This window comes from Fusarium flagelliforme (assembly GCF_020744385.1).
Source record: "Fusarium flagelliforme strain FIESC 12 MPI-CAGE-AA-0113 chromosome Unknown B0J16scaffold_2, whole genome shotgun sequence".
Lineage (NCBI taxonomy): Eukaryota > Fungi > Ascomycota > Sordariomycetes > Hypocreales > Nectriaceae > Fusarium > Fusarium flagelliforme.
Genome location: NW_025763504.1, coordinates 4,176,361 through 4,199,510, shown reverse-complemented (window position 1 = coordinate 4,199,510; position 23,150 = coordinate 4,176,361). Strand labels below are relative to the sequence as shown.

The window sequence follows — 23,150 nt, the reverse complement described above, 5'->3', positions numbered from 1 at the left end:
AATGTCTGACGTTGTGAACAATCTGGGCTTCTGTTTCACGCGAACTAGGTAGGCTAATAAGGCATATCCATATCCGTAGGTAAGCTTGCTTTATGCTGGCAACGAATCACTTATGTGGGAAATAGTAATGTCCTCATTCAACAATCGATGTGATATCCATGGAAATATACATCGCCTCTTATTCCATTTGAAGCAGACCTCATGCCCACAAAGAGACAGTGCCTCGGCAGGATTCGAATACACGTGGATTTCAAGGGTGCCGAGGACACCGGGGAGATAGAATTGATCCGGGGGATGATACTGTAGCCCCTCATTTGTATCCCTTTAAGGAATGTCCAGATCCAATCCAGACATTTTTATCCTCTACAGAATTTAATTGTCAATTATTTAGAACATTGGACATTTCAGCAACTGCTTGTGTTTTGTTACCAGTCTATGACTGTTATATCGTGAAGGAGCACGACAAAGTATTGGTCGAACCTGCTTTCTGAACCCACCTATTCCGACATCCATAGTCCACCACCTTCCTTCCTCTGGGGCAACCGGCCTACTTAACTAAAAATACCCAATTAATCAGGAGAAAGCCCCGTACCTAAGGCAGGTGCAGACAGGTCCAGGTCCAGGCACAGGCAATACCTCCGCTGAGAATATTGCCTTCCATCTCATCTCGACTCACCTCATTCAACTTTCCCTAATCTCAAGGGTCGTTACTCTTGCGATCGCGTTTCCTTCCAATCAAAGGCTTTGCGCATTCATCCAGATCGGACTCGTCAGCACTCAATCATTTCGCTAGCCAACCACGTTTCGCATCGCTTATCAAAATGGCTGACGGCACTCCATCTTATACTATCGGGCCCCTGGAGCACACGCCCCTTGATGAGATCGATGCCAAAGTTGATCTCGCGAGGAAGACTTTCAGATCTGGACGCACCAAAGATATCGAGTTCCGTCTCCGTCAGATTCGCAAGCTCTACTGGGCCATCGTCGACAACACTGAGCTCATGCAAGATGCTCTCCTCAAGGATCTTGGCAAGTGCAAATACGAGGCTGTTCTGGCCGAGATCGATTGGTGTAAGCAAGAATGTATCGACATGACCAACAACATGGAGAAGTGGCTGCGCGACGAGCCTGTTCCCAATGTTCCGCTTCAGTTCCGTCTTATGAAGCATCGCACCCGCTTCGAGCCCCTCGGTGTCATTCTCAACATCGGAGCCTTCAACTTTCCCTTCCAGCTAACTCTTCCTGTTGTTGTTGGTGCCATCGCTTGCGGTAACTGTGTTGTCCTCAAGCCATCTGAGTCGTCTCCAAACTGCGCCATGGTGCTCAAGAAGATCTTCGATGAGTCTCTTGACCCCGAGTGCTTCACCTACGTCAACGGTGCTCTGTCCGAGACACAGCGTTTACTCGAACAAAAGTTTGATAAGATTTGTTTCACTGGTGGCAAGGTTGTTGGTAAGATCATTGCCAAGAAGGCGGCTGAGACCTTGACTCCTGTGCTTCTTGAACTTGGTGGCCAGAACCCGGCCTTTGTCACCAAGAATGCCAACCTCAAGCTGGCCGCTCGACGACTGCTCTGGCAAAAGACATTGAACGCAGGCCAGGTTTGCATGTCACACAACTACATCCTTGTTGAGCGGAGCGTCCTCTCTCCATTTCTTGGGGAGCTCAACAATCAGTTGCGTACCTTCTTCCCCAAGGGCGCCAAGAATAGTACCGATCTCGCCCATATCGTCAACGTGAGCCAATTTAACCGTCTCAAGAAGATGCTGGACGGGAGTAAGGGAAAGATCGTTCTTGGAGGATCCATGGATGAGTCTACCTTGTTCATGGAGCCAACAGCGGTCCTTGTTGATGATGTTGAGGACAGCATGATGGTCGACGAAGCATTCGGTCCCATCTTTGCAATTATGGCTATCGATTCTCTTGACCAGGCTATCGACATTGCCAACTCGGTTGACCCTACACCGCTTTCACTCAGCACCTTTGGAAGCAAGGCTGAAAACCAGAAGGGTAAGTGCAATTTCATCTGTTTATTGGCAAAATTTCTAACAGAGTATAGTTCTGGATAATGTTACCTCAGGTGGTGCCACATGCAACGACGCCTTCTTCCACTCTCAAATTCCCCAATCTCCACTCGGAGGTGTAGGCCAATCTGGAATGGGTAACTATCACGGCATCTACTCTATCAGGACCTTCAGTCACCAGCGCACCATCGCTGAAGTCCCCTACTGGGCTGATGCCCTGTTCCGCGTACGCTACATGCCGTACCAGTGGCCAAACATGAATCGTCTCAAATCCATTGCCCAACCAAAGCCCAATTTTGACCGTAACGGCAATAAGACCAAGGGTTTCGGGTACTTCCTGGCTCTGATCTTCGGCCTCGGATCTAAGAAGTCTAAGGGTGCTCTTCTCAGGTGGGCATTCCTTGTGGTCGCTGCTGCTATTCTTGAAGCGAAGAAAGGTGTTATAAGCCAGTTGCTCACACAATGATGATTTAATATAGCTAATACTCTCATTTCACGCGATGGAAACAACAGTCAAGATGGCGATACACGGACACCATCTGTGGATTGCCATACAAGAAGGCGACTGTCTTCCCTAGCATTTCCCTCCATCTTTGTGCTGTATAATAGTCATATTTCGACCTTTAAAATCCGAGTGTCAATTAAGTTAGCCAATGTTAATAATTGAAATAAAATCACAAGGCCAATAATTCCGATTCATAAAGTAGTGGTATCTTGCATCATGACTATAGCTGTCTGAACATGACTTTTGAAATCCAAGATATATCAGTAACCAGTCAAGGCGGCTGCCAGGCGACGTCCCTTCTCCCCTCCCAGATACAGATCATCATCAGTCGAATCTCTGGCGATATCAACAGCCTCGCTGTACCCTCTATTCACTGTACCTTCATCAACCTTCAGCCCGTTTTCAACAAGAGCCAGAATGACACTGCGAATTCTCGCAATCTCGCGCATAGTTGTCACCTCCATGGGGTCGTTTTGGCTCGAGTAAACCTTGTTGCTGACGGTCTCCTCCATGCGGTTGATGCCCGCAGCCTCGGCGGCGGTCTCACTCTCGATGTGCTTACTGATCCAGATATACCCATTCACTCCCAGAATGACATCGACCTTGCCACCAGCGTTGGCCACGTCCATTGTCCAGACTTGTCGCTTGGAGCGGACAACGCCACCACCACCGCCGGTGCCAGTAACGGCAACAAAGACACCATTTCGCAACTTTCCGTACTTCAAACTACGGGTGTGAAGACTCGCGGCTCCGTCCTGGTGCAGCTGCTGAACCTCTGCCACAACAAGGTCACCTTCAGCGAAGAAGCTGCGAATCTGCAGCTCATCGGTCTCGGTACGCTTACGGAGGATACCACCAGGCAAGTTAATGGCTGAAATCTGGAGAATAGCAAGTTGCGAGGCAGCTACGTCGACGCGCCATCGCTTTGCCTGTACTTCGACAATGCGACCGACGACAAGGTCACCAATCTCTGGGGTGTATCGAGCGCGAAGAGGGCGCACAGAGAGGAGCTTGTTTGTCTTTGTGAGAGTACCAGCAAGAGATGATGTGATGTTAGATGATCCTGCGGGAACATATGTGCCGTGTCCACTAGTAAAAATATCAGTATCAAAATTGAAAAGTCGTGACGTCTAAGCTGCTCAGACTTACCGCATCCATTGAGGGTTCGACGTTATCACGGTTCCTGGTGTGAAGATGTCGTCACCCTCTACCTCAGCACCGCCTTCAGAGTCGGAGTCGGAGTCGTTATTTGCGACAGGGACTGCTTGTGGTCTCCTGGGCGTGGGAGGTTGAGGACTAAGAATTGTGATGGGCATGATGAGATGAGAGGACGATGGCGATGCGAGAAAGCAGCCAGTTGTTGAGGCCAGATAAACGTTGAACTGTTCCAAGTATGACTTTGGTAGTATTAAATTAAATACAATGAGAGGGTGTTTGCAGGATAAGAAGTTGAGCTGGACTAACTTGTTGTCGTTTTTTCTGGTTGATGGATGAGTTTGGTTAAAGATTCAATGTGGGTCCCTGAGGTTGAGATTTTAGTGTATGGTAGCAAGGAGGGTGGCTTAATGAGAGAGTGAGTACCTGGAACCGATATAGAATCCCAGTATCAGCCATTTTATAAACTAGGTGGCGATTCAATATAATTTGTACTTTTAAATAAATAAAAAAGAAGAAGAAAAAGAAGATCATTATATTTTTATCAAAGTCATATATCAGACAGGAAAGTCCCGATATCTTAAAACACTTAGGCCATCAAATACTAATCTTATCAGACATTCATTGTTTTTACATTACAGTACGGTAGTTCTACATGAGCCATAGACAAACTCCCAACACCTTCCGTTATTTTATAAGGGAATTGCTATAGATACATGAGAGGATTCCACTTGGATCTTTAGAGACACCCCGGGTATTCTGACATCTCAAAATGTAGGCGTACTTGCGAGAGATAAAGCTGCAAGATGTCGCATGAAGTGGTGTTATACAGTGATCTGATAGTGAGAGGAAGTAGTTGAACGGCTGGTGAAACGTCGTTTGACTATTTAAATGCCCTCCAGAGTCCCATCCATGCAAGAGCCAACGATATAGAGGTAATGCCGAACTTGCGACTTCGCATTCCAAAGGGAGATTTGCTCTTGATGATCAAAGCCTTCTGTTTCTCAAGCTGTGACATGCCAGAGAAGTAACTGTAGGCTCCTAGGCCAAAGAATGCCCCGCTACCTAATCACATTGTTAGTCCACCCCAAGATTAAGTGAGTATGAGGACCATGTGTTGGAACTGACCGACGACTTTGCAAGGCAGACAGTCTTCGCCTCGATCCTGGCGCAAAATGTCCTCGAGCTTTTCTGGCTTCTCCAGAGATTGGACTGTCGGAATCTTGTCTCCTGCCATTGTGAATTTGCTGCTTAGGTGGGAAAATTGGTATCTCGAATAAAAAGAATTCGAACTATCCATTCAAGTATCACGAGCTTCAACCATAGAATCGCAGTAAGGCTGATGTTGATTGGACAAACCAGCTGCTGATCGCTGAGTCATACATTCCAGGGGTCTGCACCTGCAATCGTCATTGCTTATGCTGCTGTCCCACCGTTTAGTTTAGAGCGCCATTAGAGTACCTACCTGAGCTCTCGCCTGTCAACACTAGAGGGAGGTGTTGGTCTTTACAATGAACGGCGTTATTGAGGCGCTTCACATTTACGATGATAACCGGTATGGCCCATTGGATCACTCGAATAGACTTCTTCTAACCATGCATCTACGTCTAGAAATCCTATTCTCTCGCATACCTATGCAGGGCGGCCCTTGTCGGCAACCCATCTTCTACCCCTCTACCTAGAACATCCCGCACCGCGACCGAACCTCATCTACCTCCCCAATACGAGTCCTCCGACGCTTGTCTTCAGCTTAACACACGCGAACCTCTTATTCCTTGCTACGTCCTCAACCGAGATCGAACCGCTGCTTGTCTTTGAGTTTCTACACCGCATAATAGATGCTTTCGAAGACTTCCTTGGTGCGCCGCTCCTGGCCGTCAAGATCGAGAATAACTATGATATTGTTGCGCAACTACTGACAGAGATGTGCGACGCCGGCATAATAAGTACGACGGAACCCAATGCTCTGCGCGAGGTGGTGGAACAGGAAGGCTGGGTTGGGAAATTGTTGGGAAGCATCAATCTGCCTGGGTTTGTGGACCATTGAGCTTCTCCTGCAAAAGACTTTTGAGCTAATGCATGATCAGGAAAGCACCTTTGAGCGCCAACTTTTCAAATTCGAACACGTCTTCCATTTTGCCATCGAACTCGACTGCTTTACCATGGAGGAGAGCCAACGTGAGGCACACGTCCAACGAAATGTACGCGGATATCGTGGAGACCTTATCTGTTACACTCGCCCCTTCAGGAAGGCCACTGGCAGCTTTCGCCAATGGCACTATCGCATTCACTTGTAAAGTATCAGGCGTTCCGGACATTACTTTGAACATCACAAGTCCATCCGGAAAACACAATCTTGGTAGTATCATGGAACTGCCGGTCTTTCACCCATGTGTGCGACTGAACCGGTGGAAGGAGAGACCAGGCGAGCTGAGCTTTATTCCACCTGACGGGAGATTCATTCTGGCTGGATACGAAGTAGACCTGCTGCCCTTTACGAGTGGAAAGAGCGGGAGCCTCAGCTCTAACAATCTGAAGCTCCCCATTAACATGGAGGTCAAGACAGGTTTAGGGGCAACGGGATCAGACTTTGAGGTTCGGCTGCAGGTTAACAAGATTCTCGGGGCACCTTCGCCAGCATCATCGGGTATAGGGAGAGGCGGTAGTGGAGGCCGACTCGGCGGACCTCATCCTGGATCTCCGGGAGCTCCTTTGATGGATGACTTGACCGTGACGATTCCGCTGCCAACCGATGTTAGAAACCTATCTGAGATTCGACCGAGCAAAGGCGATGCCAGCTTCAACCCCGGCGAGAAGTTTCTGGAGTGGTATATCCCCGCAAAGGAGTTGTCAGGCGGTACAAGCTACTTCGGTCTTAGGTGTACCGTTGTGGGACCACTGGCAGGTGAGGACGATGAGGGATTCGATCCTAACGGGTTTGGATTCGGAACCGACTACACATTTGATGGGCCTTATCAAAGTGTGCCTGTGGCCAAGGCGGCACAGAATACCGAAAGCACAGGTGATGACAAGGACACCAAGAAAATCGCACAGAACAAGATCTTGATGCCAACATCGGCATCAGTGAGTTTCTCGGTCAAGGGTTGGTTGGCAAGTGGATTGAAAGTAGAGAGCATACAGCTCGACACGCGCAAGAGTAGGGGTCTGGGAGAGAGTGTCAAGCCTTACAAAGGAGTCAAGTACCTGACAGTCAGCAAGGGAGGTGTGGAGATACGATGTTAATTAAATAAATTAGACGCTACAACAACCGGAGACATGGAACGGCATACGATGGGATGGGGTCATGATGTTGTGGTGAGTGAAGCGTTAACAGTAGTACATGCCGTATTTGCGAGCCAATCAAGGGAAGCTAGAGGTCATGACAGAAACAGAAACAAAAGCAAATGCAGAATGGTCAAATCCAACAGATATCCAATGCCTCTTAGAAGCGACGCACAAACGTAATGAATGAGCCTATTTAATGTAACGCACAGCCGGTGCATGCTCGGAGTGTGTTCCCGCGGGAGGTAAAGGAACAATTAGGAAGAGCTGCTCAGAGAGCCAATCCGACAACATGTACTCCGTAATTCGAGAGAGCCTCGGAGGATGCGCCCAAATAGCAACGGAGCTCCGAAGCCGCTTCAGGTCGGGGCATCGGCTCTAAGTGTGGGGGCAGACCCGGAGCCCCAAGTTTAAGGTCCAAGGGCGCCTGGAATAGCGACGGTTCGGCATGCGATCGTAATATGATTGGACGACACATGACTCTGTCTGCAGCGATTCCGATGATTTTCATGAGAATTGGAGAGAACTCCCCCCAATTCCGAGGAATTCGGTACGTACCTTAGCACTAACATGACCCCGACGTCACGCAAACTCCCGAACCCCAGACCTACCTCCATAACTTACTAGGTACCTAGACCCAGACCCAGACCCCCAAGGGTGATCAATCTCGTGGGTTTGGGCTTGGACATTGAACATTTTGTTTTCTCAAGTTCAGCAGGAAAGTGGATTGTTTGTACCTCTTCCTTCTCTTGTCTTCTTAAGCAGGATCGCCACAGAATGAACCGTTCACTTCGGTCATATTGACGTCTATTCTCTGCCCCGCCGCTCAGACGGCAATGGCAACGTTCACGATGCGGTGCCGTCGCACTTATACTCTAGCTACTACTCACATTCATTCCCCTGCTTCTTCCTCTTTGACGCCAGCTACCACCCACAATCGACCATTATTACAACTACAACAAAGATGGCGATCTACACATCGAGGAGGTACAAGAACGGCACTCTTCTTCCCAGGCCAAGGCGTCCAGCGAGTGGGCATGTTGACTCCATGGCTCGAGGCCTTCCCTTCCACGGCATCACAACTACGAGACGAGATTGACGAGTATATGGGCTACAAGCTCTCCGACATCATCCAGAATGGGCCTTCGAAGCTGCTTACTGAGACACCCAATGCGCAGCCCGCCATCATGGCAACATCCATTTTCATCTTGCGCATTCTCGAACGTGAATTCAACTTCAAAATCACCGATCATTTCGATGTTACACTAGGCCACTCACTCGGCGAGTTCGCTGCTGTCGTAGCTGGCGGGTACATCTCCTTCCAGGACAGTTTAAACCTGGTGCGCAAACGAGCAGAGGCCATGTCGGAAGCTACGAAACATGCGATCGAAAAGTACGGCGGAGAATATGGCATGGTAGCGGTCATCTCCCACCCAGAGCACATGGACAAACTGGTCGAAGCCATCCGGGAGTTTGTCGGCATTTCCGCTGAAGACCTGGCAGATCTACCGCCTATCGAGCAGGTGTTGATAGCCAACATAAACAGCAAGAACCAGATCGTGCTGAGTGGAAATATCGAGCGGATAAAGATGCTCGTGGCTCACGTTCGTCAGTTCCTCGGCTACGACCCTCGCGCTGTGCGTCTCAAGGCCGATAGTCCTTTCCACAGCCCCATCATGAAACCCGCTGTCGCCGTGATGCGCCAGCTCCTCGAAGAACCCAGTAAGGTGAAGGGCCGCGAAAACGAGGACATTGTAAAATTTCCCGGGCAGTTGCCGATCATCAGCAATGTGTCTGCGCGACCAGTTTGCTGCAAGAAAGAACTCAAGGATTTACTGGCCCGCGGCTGCCTCGACACAGTACGCTGGTGGGACAGCATCAGGTACTTGGACCAAGAGGCCCGTATACGGCGATGGGTGGGTGTTGGACCGGGCAAGGTCGGTCGCAACCTTGTAGGCAAAGAAGTCGGTATGCGCGGCAAAGATCTAGTAAAGGGTGGAGGGGTGTGGGCCATTACAGATCCATCAGAGGTTGAGGAGGTTCTGAGAGGACTTGAAGATACCGCAGGTCTCATGGAAGACGACGAATACTCAGAGTGAGAACTGCCCACTCAGTCACTGCATATATACATCATGTTATTCGGCGTGCACTTTAATAGGGGGTACGCTACAAGGCAAGCGAATTGTGGGTTTTACGAATTGAACAACTTTATAGCATCGATCATCAAAAGACTAAGTATACGTACCTACTTGGTAATGGTTGAATTCGTGATGAGAGGTGATGATGGACTTGTAATGGTTTCTGAGTTAATGGCCGGTTTCAGACAGACAAGCTAAAGAGAGACATTCCAGCCTCCAGCCGCTAGCATCATATTCCGAATCTGAAATGATAAATGAATTCAATATTCCCAGTCTTGAGATTCGTCGTCCTTTCTTAATTTATTCCCATTTAACGAGGTCACTTTTTTTTCGCTGCAAGTTGCCCATCATGATGTCCTTGGATTTAGATGTAGGAGGTGGGGATTACAAGTTAAGGTTGCCCACTGGCACAAAGCGAGCATGGAGGCTCCCACTAAGCCGAGCTTCCTCTTTCAACCTCCATCTTCGCCAACAAGCTGTTATAACCATGTCCACCGCGATACCCTCAATCGCCTGTCTAGGCGTTATCGGTAGAAACGTGAGTATATCCATTTCTACTCCGTCGTTTCATGTGATAAGTTACTAATTCATCGTCCTAATAGAACAACCCCCTCCACATCTCCATCTTCCCCTCGCTCGATCCAGCGACAAACACATTCGCCCCGATCCGCACGCCTCTCCAATTTTCGCTCCTTCTCTCTTCCACCATCGATGTCTTCGACCTTCGCGCAAGAAACAATGCGGTCTCGGGCGTAGGTCTCTCGGGCGACTTTGGTCTGCTACACGCCGTCGACGACCGCCTCGCCGCCTACGGCTTCGAGACCAATACGGGCGTTCGCATGGTTTGCGTCGTTGATATGCGCGGCCGTCGCGTTGATGGCAACGCTCCTGTAGCTTCGAGTAGGGGTTCTGCTACGGGCCTGCGCGATGCTGAGCTCAAACCCGTCTTCCGCGCTATGCAACATGCATATGTCAAGTTGTTACAGAACCCATTTTATGACCCGGATGAGCATGCGCCGTTAGGGGGAAGAGGGGGCAAAAAGATTACAAGTCGTAAATTCACTGAAGATATGAAGAGAATAGGCGAAGGCTGGACGCCAGGTGTGACGAGCCTTTGAGCTGGGCTGGGGCAATGTATAAGTAGTAAAGCAAGACACAGGTGCATGGCGTTTTGGAGCATGGCATAACGGGATATCCGGTCATAGACTATCTAGATCCTGCCCTCACACGGGCAACTGGTTGATTCACGAATAACTTAAATCTATTCGTTTCTAAATACTCGATGCTGATATGTATGCACACATGCTTGCTTTTTACCCAATTACATCAGAGTATTTGGATCAGACACTCTTTTCCGAGTTATTCTTCAGATCTTCAACTCTCCACTTTGACAATCCAGCCATCTCATCAACCTCCAAACTCTGACCCATCCCTTCTTCTGTACTCAGTCGGCTTGCACCGATCTGATGTTCGACTCGCTGCGTGACTGCGCCTCCTTCCCAGTGCCGTGCCTCGAGGGGCAGCGGTTGCCACCAATCTCCTGTCCTAGCATGCCACTGTGCGCTACATAGTTCCCATAATCGAGAGATAGCTCTCTTGTAGGCGAACCGCTCATCTTCTCCGGTGAAGGCGCTTCTGTTCGCAAAGTCGATGGGCTTGGTCTGTATGCCAAAGTCCGAGTCCTGGTCTGGATCGTACGATGCGGTGTTTGACTTTGTATCGTAGTATGCCACATTGGGTCGAAATGGAGACATCTGATCTTGATATACCTCGGCAATGGTTTCAGAGATGAGATCATCCGGCTCGTTTGTGTTTTTTGGCTTTCCAGTTGCAAGGCCTTTCTTTTTGGGGAAGAACAGTGTATCCGGAGGGTTCTGCGCCCGAATAATGAGTTTACAACGAGCTTCATATAGAGCATCTAATAGGGTAATAAATCGTCTCGCCTCGTTCTTTGTTGCGTGTGTTAGGATTGGAATGTTATCAATGATAAATGTGTGGTAAGTAGAGGCCATTGTAATGTAATCAGCTGGTCCAAAGGTCTCAACCAGATCTCCAAAGTCCCAGAACACATAGCCGTTGTAGTGTCGAGGTGTGTGAACTTTTCGTCCGTATACCACGACCGTTGAGGGTTTCCATGGTAGTGATTCAGAGTCCGCCCATGTAATAGCAGTCATTACTCGCTCTCGCCATGCATCCTGCTCATCCGTTGACAGGTAATAGTTGACTGGCTTCTTAGTAGTTCTTTCTGGTTTGTCTTGAGTGACGGACTCCTCCACGGCAGGTTCACCTTCAGCAGCACTCCCAGCCACAACAAGAGGGCCGTCGGTCTCTTCTTTTCTCCTCCAATCTTTAGCTCCTTCCATCTGCCAAAAGTCGCACCTAGCCTTCAACACTTCGAGAAAGTTTGCAAAATCGCTGGTTGACCCGTACAGCTCGCCTCGAGCACGTACTGCGCCGCCAAAGAACTTGCGAATCAAGCCCCTTGTTGGCGCGGGTGTATAATCGACACCAATTGCATTCTGAAGCTCTTCAGGCATACGGTTGGAAGATGCAATGAGAACACCGCCAAGTTGAAAAAATGCAATGAATAGGTGGCTGAGGATCTTGCTGGCCGCTTTATCGGGTAACTGGAACTCGTCGAGAAACAAGATCGGAGATTCATCGACCAACTTTTTGGCCATCCATAAGATAGAATAGTCTGTTTCTCCCTCCTCGACTCCAGGGTTGGTTTTTCGATGATGCTCGAGCTGAGAGATGGTGTATAGCATAAAGGTATTGAAATGCCACCTTCGCTTCCGCTCAGTTGGTAAACCATTTGCAAGGAGATCAAGCAACATCGACTTTCCAGTGCCCACTTCACCTGAAAGAAACAGCCCCTTGGGTGAGTCTATCTCGATTGCAGACTCGTGATTCGCAAGTACTCGTGTCATGGCGAGACTCTCTTTCCCTTCGGGTGTTGCGAGGAGATGCTTGAAGAGCGGGTTCCGCCATATTGAGTGATTGCGTAACGCAAGAATATTCCCTTCTTCTTCTTCCAGATTCTCTTTTGGCTTTGCCTCTGTCAAACGAGCAACTTGTTTCAGGCGTTGACGATATTCTGTTTGGGGGGAATAGTCCTTGATGCGGAGATATATCTTTTGTAAGTGCCTGGCAAGTCGGTGTTGGGATGGATCTGGCGCATACAGACCAGCAGCTACATGAGTTTGATACTTGACCAGAGGATCCGTGATAATGACCGCTGTTGAGAATCGTCTCATGATGATGAGTCCGCTGTTGGATCGTCACGGTGTGCAGGTTTGAGTTAATATCGACATATGTGAAGTTAGTGCTAGGGATAGGGTAGCCGTTGATTGGGGTCTTGCCCGACCAATTGTTTTGGCTGCAGACTCGATCTAGGACACTGTACAATTGGAAAGTCAGGTTGGGCAAAGACGCCAAAGACATAGAGATTGGAGATATATTTCATAATGTAGGTGAGTTATTAGTCTGGAAACCCGTGTTGCATTTCGGTGGCGATTGGTCAACTTCGCGATCCGCTATTTGACCCGACCGTTATCAGATCGTGGGTGGCATACGCATCATCGACTTATGAACAAATAGGAATCATAATTTTATATCATGTTGGTCAAATAAATGCATTAAAAAGAGTTAATAAAATATTTATAATATCAATAAAAGGCACAAGTCAGTTTGTCCAATCCTTTTTGATCCTTTTCTACAATGATGTAATGATATGGGCATTAATTGGATGTTGTCTTGGACTCGAATTCATCCAATGTCAAAGAAGGTATTGAATGGCCGACGGTACCTGAGCACAAGGAGCTGTCTCAACCTCAGCTCAGACTAAGGCAAGGTACCACGAGCCCCAAGATACCTCAGACAGAGGCTCTGCCACGAACTGTCTGCATGCGATCTGATGTGGAGCAGATGCAGAGCTTTGGTTGGCCCACGAACACAATTGACGGAAGCTCTCAAGGGGCTTCAAGGCAATGCCAGCTCAGCACAGCAGCTCTAGCACGCTGGACCTCAAGAAAAAAAAAAGTCACCAACCAATCACAACGCGCCAGACAGGGCCGTAGCTGGGAGACGGACAACCAACTTTGTTGTTCGATTGGCTCCTGATGCACGCTTCGTCACTGCTCGCTCTACAGGATACCTCCATTAGTACACTACAGGTGCAGCAGACTTCCAAAGCCCAGTTTTCTCTCCCATCCATCATTACAAAAAGTCACCGCTCACATTCTCACATTCACGTCAACGATCCATCACGATCATCGTCACGTTTACGCCGCAAAATGCCTCTATGATCCCGCGGCTGATTCTATCGCCATTTTAACACGACACGCCCTATTTCGCGACATCTTTTCTTGATACAACTATCTATCCATCGACATTAACTTTGCGATCCACCCAAAATGTTTTCCCCGTCCTCCGCTCAAGGCGGCCCTGCGACCGCGACTCGTTCACGCCGTCGCCAGCGTCCTGTGAGCTCTGAACGTACAACTCAGCAGCCGAAGGCAAAGAGACAGAGACTGCCTCTGACGGAGCAAACTTTTGTGAATCCTGAAGCTGGACAGGAGATGATCGAGGTCAAGGCTGATACCAAGGTCGCGACTCTACCCGCCAAAAACAAAACCATCAACATCGAGCCCCCAGAGCCTGTTAGCCCAGTTTTGCGCAAGGAATTGAACGTTCGTACAAAAAAGGCAAAGCATGGCGACCGTGCCGCTAATAAAGGCGACGGAAGCCTTGTGTTGGTAAGAAGACGGAATTTGTTTCTTCCACGTCGATTTCGTATACTGATTGTCCTTTACAGACAAGCACGAACGCCTACACAGTTAGCAAGCTACCAGCTTTGCCCGACAGAATTCGCGCCGATTGGTCAGGTAAGTTGATGCGCATAATCCCTTTTGACTTTTCGATGCCTTGCTCACTTTCTTCTCAGCCTACCAAACCGCCGACATCTTCTCTACAGGCTATGCCCTCTCCCTAACTCAAACACACGCCCTTGTCTGGCCCTACACATCCACATCGCAATCCCCCGAAACCTTTTCTTTTAGCCTTCCATCGACTACCAGACCGAACGAACCCCTTCCCGTAGGATGCCTCGTCTCACCATCCGCGTCATCGGCAGAGCCCGGCTTGGTTGTTGTAATGGGAGGTAGTGGGAAAGTTGTGTACTGGGAATCGATTGCGAGTGCTGCCACGTTTGTCTTTATGAAGAAGGACCGCACAGGTGTGGAGTATACGATCCCAGGAATGCACTCAGGCGAGAAAGTTGTGGCTATCACCAACGCTGAATCTGCTGGCTTTATCTTGACCTTCAACTCCGGACGCCTTGCGTACATGAACGTGCGCGACAGCCAAGGCCGTCCTGCCATCTCCGTTCAGTTCTTGCGCAACAACCTGTCGCCTGCCACCGGTGGTATATTTGGCAGCATTCGACACGCCTTCCAACATCTGTCTCTCAAAGGGGATGTTGCAGCTGTCCGAGCAGATCGGTCTGCACGGACAGGCGAGAGGAACATCGTGGCTCTTACCAGCAAGGGACGACTTAATGCCTGGAGGGTTCATCGCGGAGGTCATAACGAAATCATCGGCGATGCAGACGTACGAGAGGAAATTGTTGCTGCGCTACAGGAGGCCGACCCTGTGTCTCAAGACTACCCCGAAGATTCCTTTGAAGCAATCGACTTTACCTACGTTCCTAAGGGCTTGGAGTCCAAATACCTGGAGCTGAGCAGGCTGAGTGATGCTATGGCTACCGACGATTCGTCAGTGCAGCACCTCCTCGTTCTCGTCAGCTTGACCCAACGAAGCACTTCTCGCTACGCCCTGGTCGAGGCTATCCTGACCCCCAGAGATTGCCAGATTGGCATGATCCGTCCCATAACATCATATAGTACCCCATTCTCATCACAAATATCCGAAACCTCACGACCACGTCTATATCTTCCTCGACCCGCTCTGGTTGCCTTCGTGGTCTTTGACCGTGCAACTGTCATTGCTTCTATCGCCCTCCCACCCCAGTCTCCTGAGTCGCAACTTCAAACCGACAGTCACATCCTCCCTGCCGCCTTTGAAGATGTAGTCGACTTCCGAGAAGATGACCTGCACGAGATTATTGGTTCTGGATTTGAAGAAATGGCATCAGTTTCTAGCCACGAAGAACATCGACTTCATCGACCCAAGACAAAGAACCCTGCTGTCGTCCTCATGGTTCGAGGAGCCGGCGCAGTGCGAATCGTGACAACCGATGTGGATAAGTTTGCTAGTGAACAACCACCGAAGGTTTCAGCGAAGAGCAAAATTGAGCAGGCTGTCTTCTTCGGTGTGAAGCAAGACAACCCTTTGATCTTCGATGGTCGACAAGACATCAAGTTTGCCAACGACGAAATCGCCGAAGCTGCGCTCGAAGTCAGTCACGAAATTTTGAGCTCTAGTACACCCTTTATTTCGACACTCCCGGCCTCGCTGGAAGATAACTTGCGAGCTCGATCAAACGCATTAGAGAGATTGATCACACAGCTCAGAATTATGGGAGCAGACCTCGATCGCAAGACACGCTGGAATCTGCTTTACAACGCTGAGAAAATGCATGTGGCTACTCTGCTCTGGAAAAGACACGAAGCTTTCACTGCTGCGCGGCCAGCAAATGATAAAAAGAGTCTTATCGGCACGATTGTCGAGTTCATTCATCAAGATCAGAAGCACAACCCCGTCGCTAAGATTGGCGAGGTTGATCGAGTTCGTCATTGGTTTATCAACGATGTCTTCCGCCTGGAGCTTTTTGTTGCCTGGGCCTACGAGGTCATCAAAACCTTGTATAAAGACCATCTCCTTGATGACGCCAAGGTCAATGTCATGATATACGAAGCCATTCAGGTCTACAATTGCACCTTTACAGCAGCTCATGATTTCCGAAAGAACAGCCTCAGTACTTACGGCCTCGGGTTCGAGGAACTGCGTTTGGGTATTCTACGTGATGGATATGAAGATCTCCCCGAGCCCTGGACTGGCTCTCAGTATGTCGCCAACAACGCCAAACGTCTTGTCGACCTCTCAGACCAGTGGGTACTCAAGAACCATGACGCTGGAGAGTCGACCAAGGGAGCAAATCACCCAGATCCCAAGATCGTCTCCAAGATTTTTGAGGAGCTCCCCAGTCTCATTGATGGTATGCTTACTTCGGTTCTGGAGTGCGCTCGCTGGTCGCAAGTACAGCCTGATCAAAAGGTCATTTCTCAGCAATTTGCAAAGGTTTACGCAACCGATCGTTTCGAGAAGCCTCTTGCCCTGGCGCGCTCTGGTAAATGGGAAGAAGGTGCTTCGATTGCTGAGAAGCATGAATGTCTCCGTGCCCTTTCTGTCATCCTGCTTGATCACATTCAAATTCTCGAAGATCGCCTTGGCGAGCCCGGACTGTCCTTAGTGGAAACACAAAATCTTAAGCGGCTTAGAGACAGTAAGAAGAACAAGCTGCAGAACAGCTTCTCTACTTATGGCCAGGCCTTCGCGTTCCCTGCCTACGAGTTCCTCCTTCAAAAACATGGAGTTGAGGACGTACTGGAATTCGACCTCGATAACCAAGGGTATAAAACGCAGTTCCTGCGTAGTAAACCTGAGCTAGCGCGCATCTCGTGGATCAACGACGTGCAGCAGGAGAATGATGTGGGCCACAGTGCCGATACGCTTATCAATTTGGCACTCACCAAGGAACAGCAAGTCTGGAACAAGAAGATCGAGTTGAGTCTCGGCAAACTGGCTCTCTTGGCCGAGCTTGAAGAGAAGGGCAAGGAAACCAAACCTAGCGGTCTCAAGGTCAACGCCGATGAAGTTCGTACAGAGGAACAGTTGAAGAAGGTTGACAGAGAGTTGGTCGCGATCAGGATCCAAGATCAACTGTACCACCAAGTCCTCCCCAGCACATACGATGCGGTGGATGATGCGGCCGCGCTCAACTTTGCCATGGAGGTCCACAGCATGAACATCCCTCGCCGCCAAAAGGCCCAGCACCAGATCTTTGAAGATGGCATGAAACGTCTCTTGCAACATGAGGCTTTGGATGCTATGACGCTCATCGACCTTCTTACCTTGATTTATCTAAAGCCCGAATCTCGGGCCGAGATTCCCAATCCGTTTTGGCTGGCTCTTCTCGTTGCTGAGAGCAGCTGCCATAGCGACGAAGTTAAGGAAGCCAAGAGGATGATTTGGAGGAGGCTGTTTATTCGCGATGATTGGTCACGCATTAACGATACCCAGCTCAAAGACGACCGCGAGGTAGTTGAAAGGTTGGCAGAAACAGAACTCTACTCTATGATGACAGACTGTATTAGCTTTCGTAAGTTGACTTTTTACCTAGATACTTAGATCTTTGCTAACTTTGATACAGAAAACCCACGAGAGCCTTTCCGGCCTTTGTCCCCCAAGGAGACGCTGGGTGCCTTTACCGAGAACCTTGACCGCCGGTTCCGCGACTTCGAGACATCATTCCGCACCAAATTGCTTGATATCATGAAGCACGAGGACAAGATCCTTCATCAGTTTCTCGAGAAGAACCGTCTTGGCTCATGGGTCCGCAGTACCTTTGATGCCGCACGGACAGAGCTGGATAGCAACCTAGACACTGCGACCAAGAATGCCACCGTTGTTGACACAGACAATGTTATGGCTGGCTCGATTTTCGACACGGACATGTCAGTGGACATGAGTCCCGGTGTACAATTTTAGCTGAATTGTCCACATGTGGTGGCTGGATCATTGATTCGTCCGCAACATTGATCAATTTGTATAATACAATGTTCTACATGAAATGGGAGTTACTGCCAATGCCATAGTCAGGGCATACTTAAACGTACATGGAACAAAGGAAACACGCATGCATGCACGGCAAAAAGAAAACGGGAGGCTATATCGGGCTGGTTCGGGAGAGTTATTTGGCTACGGCCTTCTGCGTTTAGGGGTAGACATGTCGTTTTGGTTCGTGTGCTCTTATTTTTAACTTTTCTTTTTGGTCTCTCATGTTTGAGTCTTGTAAATGGGAGCCATTCATCAGAGATGGGAGTTAGGGTCAGTTCTGGGTTGACGACTACCTGAGGGCACGACTGGATCAAATTGTCGTCGTGTAGTAATAAAGATTTTCAAGGATGCAAAACATTTGCATACCGTTCAATTTTACACGTTTATGGCCTTTGATCATCGGCTTCAAACATCATCTTCATCCAAAAGTTAATAGGCGGACATTGTCACTGGCATAAAGCTTCTTGGCTGGAGTCTTATTTCATTCCGGCATCATGTACATAATCCATACGCCAACATCATAACCCCGGCACTCGATTTCAAAATTCATCGAGACCGACATCACTCCTTTTGACCCTAAAGACCAGATCGTGGGGAGAAGGCAACTGTCAGCAGTGCCTCATCCAAAAGTGCGAGATCCGCATCCATATCCAGGCTACGCTGCTCGAAGAGAAAACCATTTGTTCGTTTTCAGAAGAGTCAGCTGCGTAACCTTAGATAGAACACTTCCAAGATAAACGTAACCACCCAGGAACCAAAAGCCAACGGCCTTGTTGGCATTGATCAGGGGCAGGATCAAGAGAGAAGGAACGACGTGTGGTTGCTTAACCCTGCATCTTTCTTCGCTTGCCGACTTGGGCGGAGAAACCGGTCTTGATAGCAGTAACACTTCGTCGAGAACCACAGTTGTTGCAAGTGATGAAGTATAGACGGTTCTCACCCTTGTTAAGCTCGGTATCGGGAGATTTGCAGGTCTTGCAGGTGACATACTCGACTAGAGGGGATATGGTCAGTAATCATGGTTGTCGTGTAATACATTTGCAAACACTTACTGATGTATTTTCGCACGACGTTCTCAATCTGCTTCTGTTGGAAACGACCCTTGATAACCAGTCTTCGGCTACCATCAACGGAACCGCTGGTACCCAACTCAGCAAACAGATAGGCGGTGACGTGCTCCTCGGTTCTCTTCATGCGCTTGCAGATATCGGCAATGTTGGCGAAAACAGTTTTTCGGTTGCCTTCTCGCATACACTGAGGAGGGGGAATCTTGTAGCTCTTTGTTCCAGTCATAACGTGGTCGGGGTTCCTCTGGGTGAGCTCGCTGAAGAATCGAGAAAGGAGCATGGTGTAGCCGATGGTCTTAGTCTCATCGTGGGCCCAGATACCAGTTCCTTCGTTCATGTCACCCTCCTGCTCTTGGGGAGCCTCTTCGGTCTCCTCAGCGCCCTCCTGCAACTCAAGCTTCTCGAGCTGCTTGGTGAAGTCGTCGTCCTTGGGAGCCTTGGGCTTCTTCTTCTTCTTCTTGAGGGTGAGATCGAGACCTCCATCCTCGGCGGGGGCAGCATCGTCAGCGGGGGCGGCTTCGGCATCGTCGTCAACCTTCTTGGACTTCTTCTTCTTCTTCTTCATGAGGGAAAGATCAAGACCACCATCCTCAGCTGGAGGAGCATCCTCAGCGGCTGTCGTTTGCGAATCAGTAAAGGACTCAAGGGCGGCAGAGAGCGGCGGCGTACGAGGCGTGTGGGACTGAGCCGAATCCTTGGGTTCTTCGGTAGCGTTAACCATGGTGACGGAACCGTCAGCGTCGACTACGACTTGTTCGTCGTCAAAAGCAACGGATTTGCGGGATTTGCGTTCGGTCGGTGCCTGTAAATTGAGCAAAAAAGATGAATGCGTTAGTAAAGAATTCGATTGAGGGGACGGCGCTGTCGGTGGTTGTCGATAATGAATGATGATGGTAAAGGTGGCGGTTGGGAAAATGTGAGTCAAAGACCCAGGTGTTAAAATAAATTGATGTCAAATCGGCTGTTGTCCCCCCCCAAAAGTGGTGTAGGACAGTACATAGGTACTTGGACATCTGAGGATGATGGTGGGGTAAAAAACCGACAAGGAGAAGCAGTGATAGGCTCATTGATAGGGCGTTGGAGGGTTTTGGAGGGGTAAAAGATTGGGCCTGTGCGCCAGCGGCATGAGAGACAGAGAGCCCGGCCTGGGATACCTAAGTATCTGTCCGTGATTCACAAGCCAGCCCAGGATTTACATATTGTGGTTGTAATGTAATGTAGGTGTCGAGTGGGTCGCAGTTTGACTGAAGAAAAAAAGTCGACAGTGAACATATGTGCATTGACTCACCTCGCCCTCCATGATTGCGTTTGTAGTTGTGTGTGCTTGAAGGCTTCTTTTTTAATCGGGCTGCTGCTACCGCGCGCAGTTGTACTGGAAGTTTTTTTGGGATGTGGGTGTCGACTTTCGTATAAGGTAAAGCTTCTTTTCCCTTTCACGTTTCTCGCGCAACGATGGCAGGTGTTTTCGAGTCGCAGAGTTCTTGTCGCGCTCCGTTGATCTGTTCCTTCTGACGGATTCTGTTGCGGGTTAACAAAGTAGAGAGGGAAGTAAATCCAACGTCATGGGCGGATGCGATACCTTGAGTCAACCACAGCGCAAGCGGACCCTCAGCTTCACGATAGCGAGTCACGCGTTGGATCACGTGCACGCTGCGGATATCACGTTCCAACCAATCAGGGAAGGCGTAGGCTGTAGCTTCCCCAGCTCTACTCGGAATCCCGCTCCGGGCGCCGCAGTGACTACAGGCCTGACAACTGTGACGAACATCACCTCGGCCATCGCTTGGTTTCGATCATCGTGGTTTAGAGGAGCTTGATTTCCACACTCAAATTCGTTGGATACTCCTAATCTTGTTTCGTTCTCACGTTCATCGCGATCGATATCTTTAGAAGAGGAACTGTCAGTTGCTGTAGTTGAACTACCTTGACCGAAGCGAACCATCATCCATCGTCCACCCCCCAACCTTCCATATCGACTTAGTCCTTCTACCACTCGATTAAATAACACCACAGTCTGGCCTAACTCTAGTGCTGACTCGATACTCTCTCGATACTCGGATTCCCTTTACTCGAACACAAACATGGCCGCCGACTCTTCTCTCGTCGACCTCCATGATGCGTCCGACATTGACAAGGACGATCTTGACTCTCTCCCGTCCATATCCACGGACGACATTTACTCCGATGTATCAGACTCAGACGCACAGGCCGAGTGGGAGCGCAGTCTCGAGCAGCTGCAATTGATACTGACAATGATGATCGTCCCCTGGATGGGTAAATACTTTGGTCGAAAGTTTGCTTATTGGAGTAAGTTTTACAGAGCAACGGTCTAAATCTCGACAGATTCGCTGACAGGATTCGATCTAGGTTGGTCACGGTATATGGAGTGGGCACATAACGTCGACATTCGATTAACAGATAAGAAAAAATTCAAGGCAGCAGGTGTTGTCGAGACTGCGGCAACATTATAGATGGCATGCATTCTTCAGGACGTGGACCATTCTAAAGATAAATACGAATACTGGGCCTTTGGAGGCATGCATGGCTTTAATACGGTGTTGGGGTGTTCGTGATCGCATATTTTAAATAGATGACTATACCTATCCATACTACGACCACAATCACGCTTCAACGATGTCCACTACCGGGAATGTTCTCGAAAACAATCACTCGCTGATGGCTACCAACTCAGAAGGGTGGGTGGATTCATGAAACAAATCATGTTTGCATTCAAACTAATTACTACATAATCATTACCCGTCGTCCAACTCCTGTGCTGGTCATGCTCCTGTCTCTTTTCCCATACAAATAAATCAACATATTCAAACATTCCTGGTATCAAAAAACCTCAAACACAAGACCCTCCCTTTGGAAGCTACTGTGACTTGCTTCCTGTCACGCAGAGCCGACAATGCCCCTCCAGTTCTTCGTGCGATATAGTGCCACGAATAAGTGACAGTGTTTCGCAACCTTGATGTAGTTTCATCGGTTCTACCACTAGACACTATGGCTGTGAGTAAGGCTTCTCATGCCATCAATATTGCGTCGTGATATAGCCTTTAGCTGCATCATGTTTTATCAGACACTGGACGAGATCTGAGACATGGATGGCCTTGAAGCGGCACTTCGGAGAGAACCAAACGTGTTGCGAGCAGTTCGGATAGTCAAGAATAGACTTCCAGACACACAAGCAAACAGGAACCATATGAATGTTGTGCTTGCTTGCAGTCGACGACAACGACCCTCGTCACTTGCTGAGCCCCATGCAATCCAGTCTGATGGCAGAGCTTTAGGATTGATCTCCCCACAGTTGACGACGCGCAGTTTGGCGGCAAGAACGATAGCTCCGATGAAAGTGAAGAGAACAGCGATGCCATCAAGTGGAAGCTGCATAAGCGGTTTGTCGAGAGCGGAGACGAAGAAACCGAGGAGACCGATGATACAGACGATCCAACAAACGATTGCAACAAACATGATAAAGTTGACAGCAGCAGTTGCGGAGCCTGCAGCATCGATGTTTGACGAGATAACGCTGCCGGTAAGAGCCGTAAGAAGGAGGGTCATCAGCAGCCCGGTGCCTCGCAATATCATCTGAATTAGGTTGTAACGCATGATGGGCAACTGATGCTGAATATGCGGTCTAGAATGGTGTAGATAAAAAGTGCCGTGGCGGTTACACGGTACAATAGTTGTGGTACTGTCGGCGGTAGGATCAAGTCGCTACACCGTGAGCGTATGGTATAGGCCGGACTGTGCGAGTAGAGAGCGGCTCAATAAATTGATTCGTATCGTGAGTGGTGATAGAGCTGTTGTTGATCGACAGCTAAGCTGGATCAATGCGGGGATGATGATGTTCAGCTACCTCAGTAAGGCTGCGAATTTTGATGGAGGATGCATGTGGAGTTGAGTTGAGTTAAGCTGAGCAGTAAATTGACGTGATGGGATGGGATCTAAATGAGACGTTGATGATGGGGTCGTGGTTGGTTAACTCTCTTTGCGCATTGCCCAAGCAACGGCCAACGACTTTACTTTAATCAGGGAAGGTCGATCCCTGCCTGCCTGCTCTTGACCATTTCTGCAACACCTGCGCGGCTTCCTTCCCTAATATTGGACTGATGTAACATACGAATACGCCGGGAAAGGAAACATGTTCCTAATCCGTCCCGCCAATCTCTCATCA

General features: G+C 49.1%; 11 protein-coding genes across 11 annotated transcripts; 6 read left to right on the top strand and 5 right to left on the bottom strand.

Annotated features, from left to right (window-relative positions):
• The first annotated feature begins 322 nt into the window (after window positions 1–322).
• On the top strand, window positions 323–2,704 carry B0J16DRAFT_334408 (Aldehyde/histidinol dehydrogenase). Its single transcript, XM_046126956.1, has 2 exons — window positions 323–2,010; window positions 2,060–2,704. The coding sequence occupies exons 1-2, from the start codon at window positions 822–824 to the stop codon at window positions 2,488–2,490; spliced, it is 1,620 nt and encodes a 539-aa protein (XP_045987011.1). The 5' UTR covers window positions 323–821; the 3' UTR covers window positions 2,491–2,704.
• On the bottom strand, window positions 2,653–4,055 carry B0J16DRAFT_70815 (uncharacterized protein). The gene is made up of 2 exons (XM_046134343.1): window positions 3,679–4,055; window positions 2,653–3,618 (listed from the first exon to the last, which is right to left on the bottom strand). Exons 1-2 carry the CDS (start codon window positions 3,843–3,845, stop codon window positions 2,790–2,792), a joined length of 996 nt encoding a protein of 331 aa, XP_045987010.1. The 5' UTR covers window positions 3,846–4,055; the 3' UTR covers window positions 2,653–2,789.
• A 512-nt stretch (window positions 4,056–4,567) lies between these two features.
• B0J16DRAFT_380991 (uncharacterized protein) lies at window positions 4,568–4,921 on the bottom strand (the record flags this gene model as incomplete). Its single annotated transcript, XM_046131120.1, has 2 exons — window positions 4,568–4,749; window positions 4,813–4,921. 2 exons carry the CDS (start codon window positions 4,919–4,921, stop codon window positions 4,568–4,570), a joined length of 291 nt encoding a protein of 96 aa, XP_045987009.1.
• A 274-nt stretch (window positions 4,922–5,195) lies between these two features.
• B0J16DRAFT_380990 (adaptor complexes medium subunit family protein) lies at window positions 5,196–6,927 on the top strand (the record flags this gene model as incomplete). Its single annotated transcript, XM_046131119.1, has 3 exons — window positions 5,196–5,239; window positions 5,296–5,715; window positions 5,772–6,927. 3 exons carry the CDS (start codon window positions 5,196–5,198, stop codon window positions 6,925–6,927), a joined length of 1,620 nt encoding a protein of 539 aa, XP_045987008.1.
• A 652-nt stretch (window positions 6,928–7,579) lies between these two features.
• B0J16DRAFT_334402 (malonyl CoA-acyl carrier protein-like protein transacylase) lies at window positions 7,580–9,549 on the top strand. The gene has a single exon (XM_046126955.1). The coding sequence runs from the start codon at window positions 7,803–7,805 to the stop codon at window positions 9,063–9,065; it is 1,263 nt and encodes a 420-aa protein (XP_045987007.1). The 5' UTR covers window positions 7,580–7,802; the 3' UTR covers window positions 9,066–9,549.
• B0J16DRAFT_334401 (Longin-like domain-containing protein) lies at window positions 9,550–10,369 on the top strand. The gene is made up of 2 exons (XM_046126954.1): window positions 9,550–9,642; window positions 9,707–10,369. Exons 1-2 carry the CDS (start codon window positions 9,592–9,594, stop codon window positions 10,220–10,222), a joined length of 567 nt encoding a protein of 188 aa, XP_045987006.1. The 5' UTR covers window positions 9,550–9,591; the 3' UTR covers window positions 10,223–10,369.
• On the bottom strand, window positions 10,370–12,576 carry B0J16DRAFT_334399 (AFG1-like ATPase-domain-containing protein). Its single transcript, XM_046126953.1, has one exon. The coding sequence runs from the start codon at window positions 12,359–12,361 to the stop codon at window positions 10,445–10,447; it is 1,917 nt and encodes a 638-aa protein (XP_045987005.1). The 5' UTR covers window positions 12,362–12,576; the 3' UTR covers window positions 10,370–10,444.
• Window positions 12,577–13,325: 749 nt separating this feature from the next.
• On the top strand, window positions 13,326–18,328 carry B0J16DRAFT_70725 (Nup133 N terminal like-domain-containing protein). Its single transcript, XM_046134341.1, has 4 exons — window positions 13,326–13,861; window positions 13,921–13,990; window positions 14,050–17,445; window positions 17,497–18,328. The coding sequence occupies exons 1-4, from the start codon at window positions 13,520–13,522 to the stop codon at window positions 17,832–17,834; spliced, it is 4,146 nt and encodes a 1,381-aa protein (XP_045987004.1). The 5' UTR covers window positions 13,326–13,519; the 3' UTR covers window positions 17,835–18,328.
• Window positions 18,329–18,727: 399 nt separating this feature from the next.
• On the bottom strand, window positions 18,728–20,270 carry B0J16DRAFT_316773 (domain found in IF2B/IF5-domain-containing protein; the record flags this gene model as incomplete). The annotated part of the gene is made up of 3 exons (XM_046125328.1): window positions 18,728–18,897; window positions 18,956–19,772; window positions 20,259–20,270. The coding sequence occupies 3 exons, from the start codon at window positions 20,268–20,270 to the stop codon at window positions 18,728–18,730; spliced, it is 999 nt and encodes a 332-aa protein (XP_045987003.1).
• A 649-nt stretch (window positions 20,271–20,919) lies between these two features.
• On the top strand, window positions 20,920–21,745 carry B0J16DRAFT_70728 (uncharacterized protein). The gene is made up of 2 exons (XM_046134342.1): window positions 20,920–21,277; window positions 21,338–21,745. Exons 1-2 carry the CDS (start codon window positions 21,052–21,054, stop codon window positions 21,439–21,441), a joined length of 330 nt encoding a protein of 109 aa, XP_045987002.1. The 5' UTR covers window positions 20,920–21,051; the 3' UTR covers window positions 21,442–21,745.
• Window positions 21,746–22,048: 303 nt separating this feature from the next.
• On the bottom strand, window positions 22,049–22,582 carry B0J16DRAFT_316771 (marvel domain-containing protein; the record flags this gene model as incomplete). Its single annotated transcript, XM_046125327.1, has 1 exon — window positions 22,049–22,582. One exon carries the CDS (start codon window positions 22,580–22,582, stop codon window positions 22,049–22,051), a length of 534 nt encoding a protein of 177 aa, XP_045987001.1.
• Window positions 22,583–23,150: the final 568 nt, after the last annotated feature.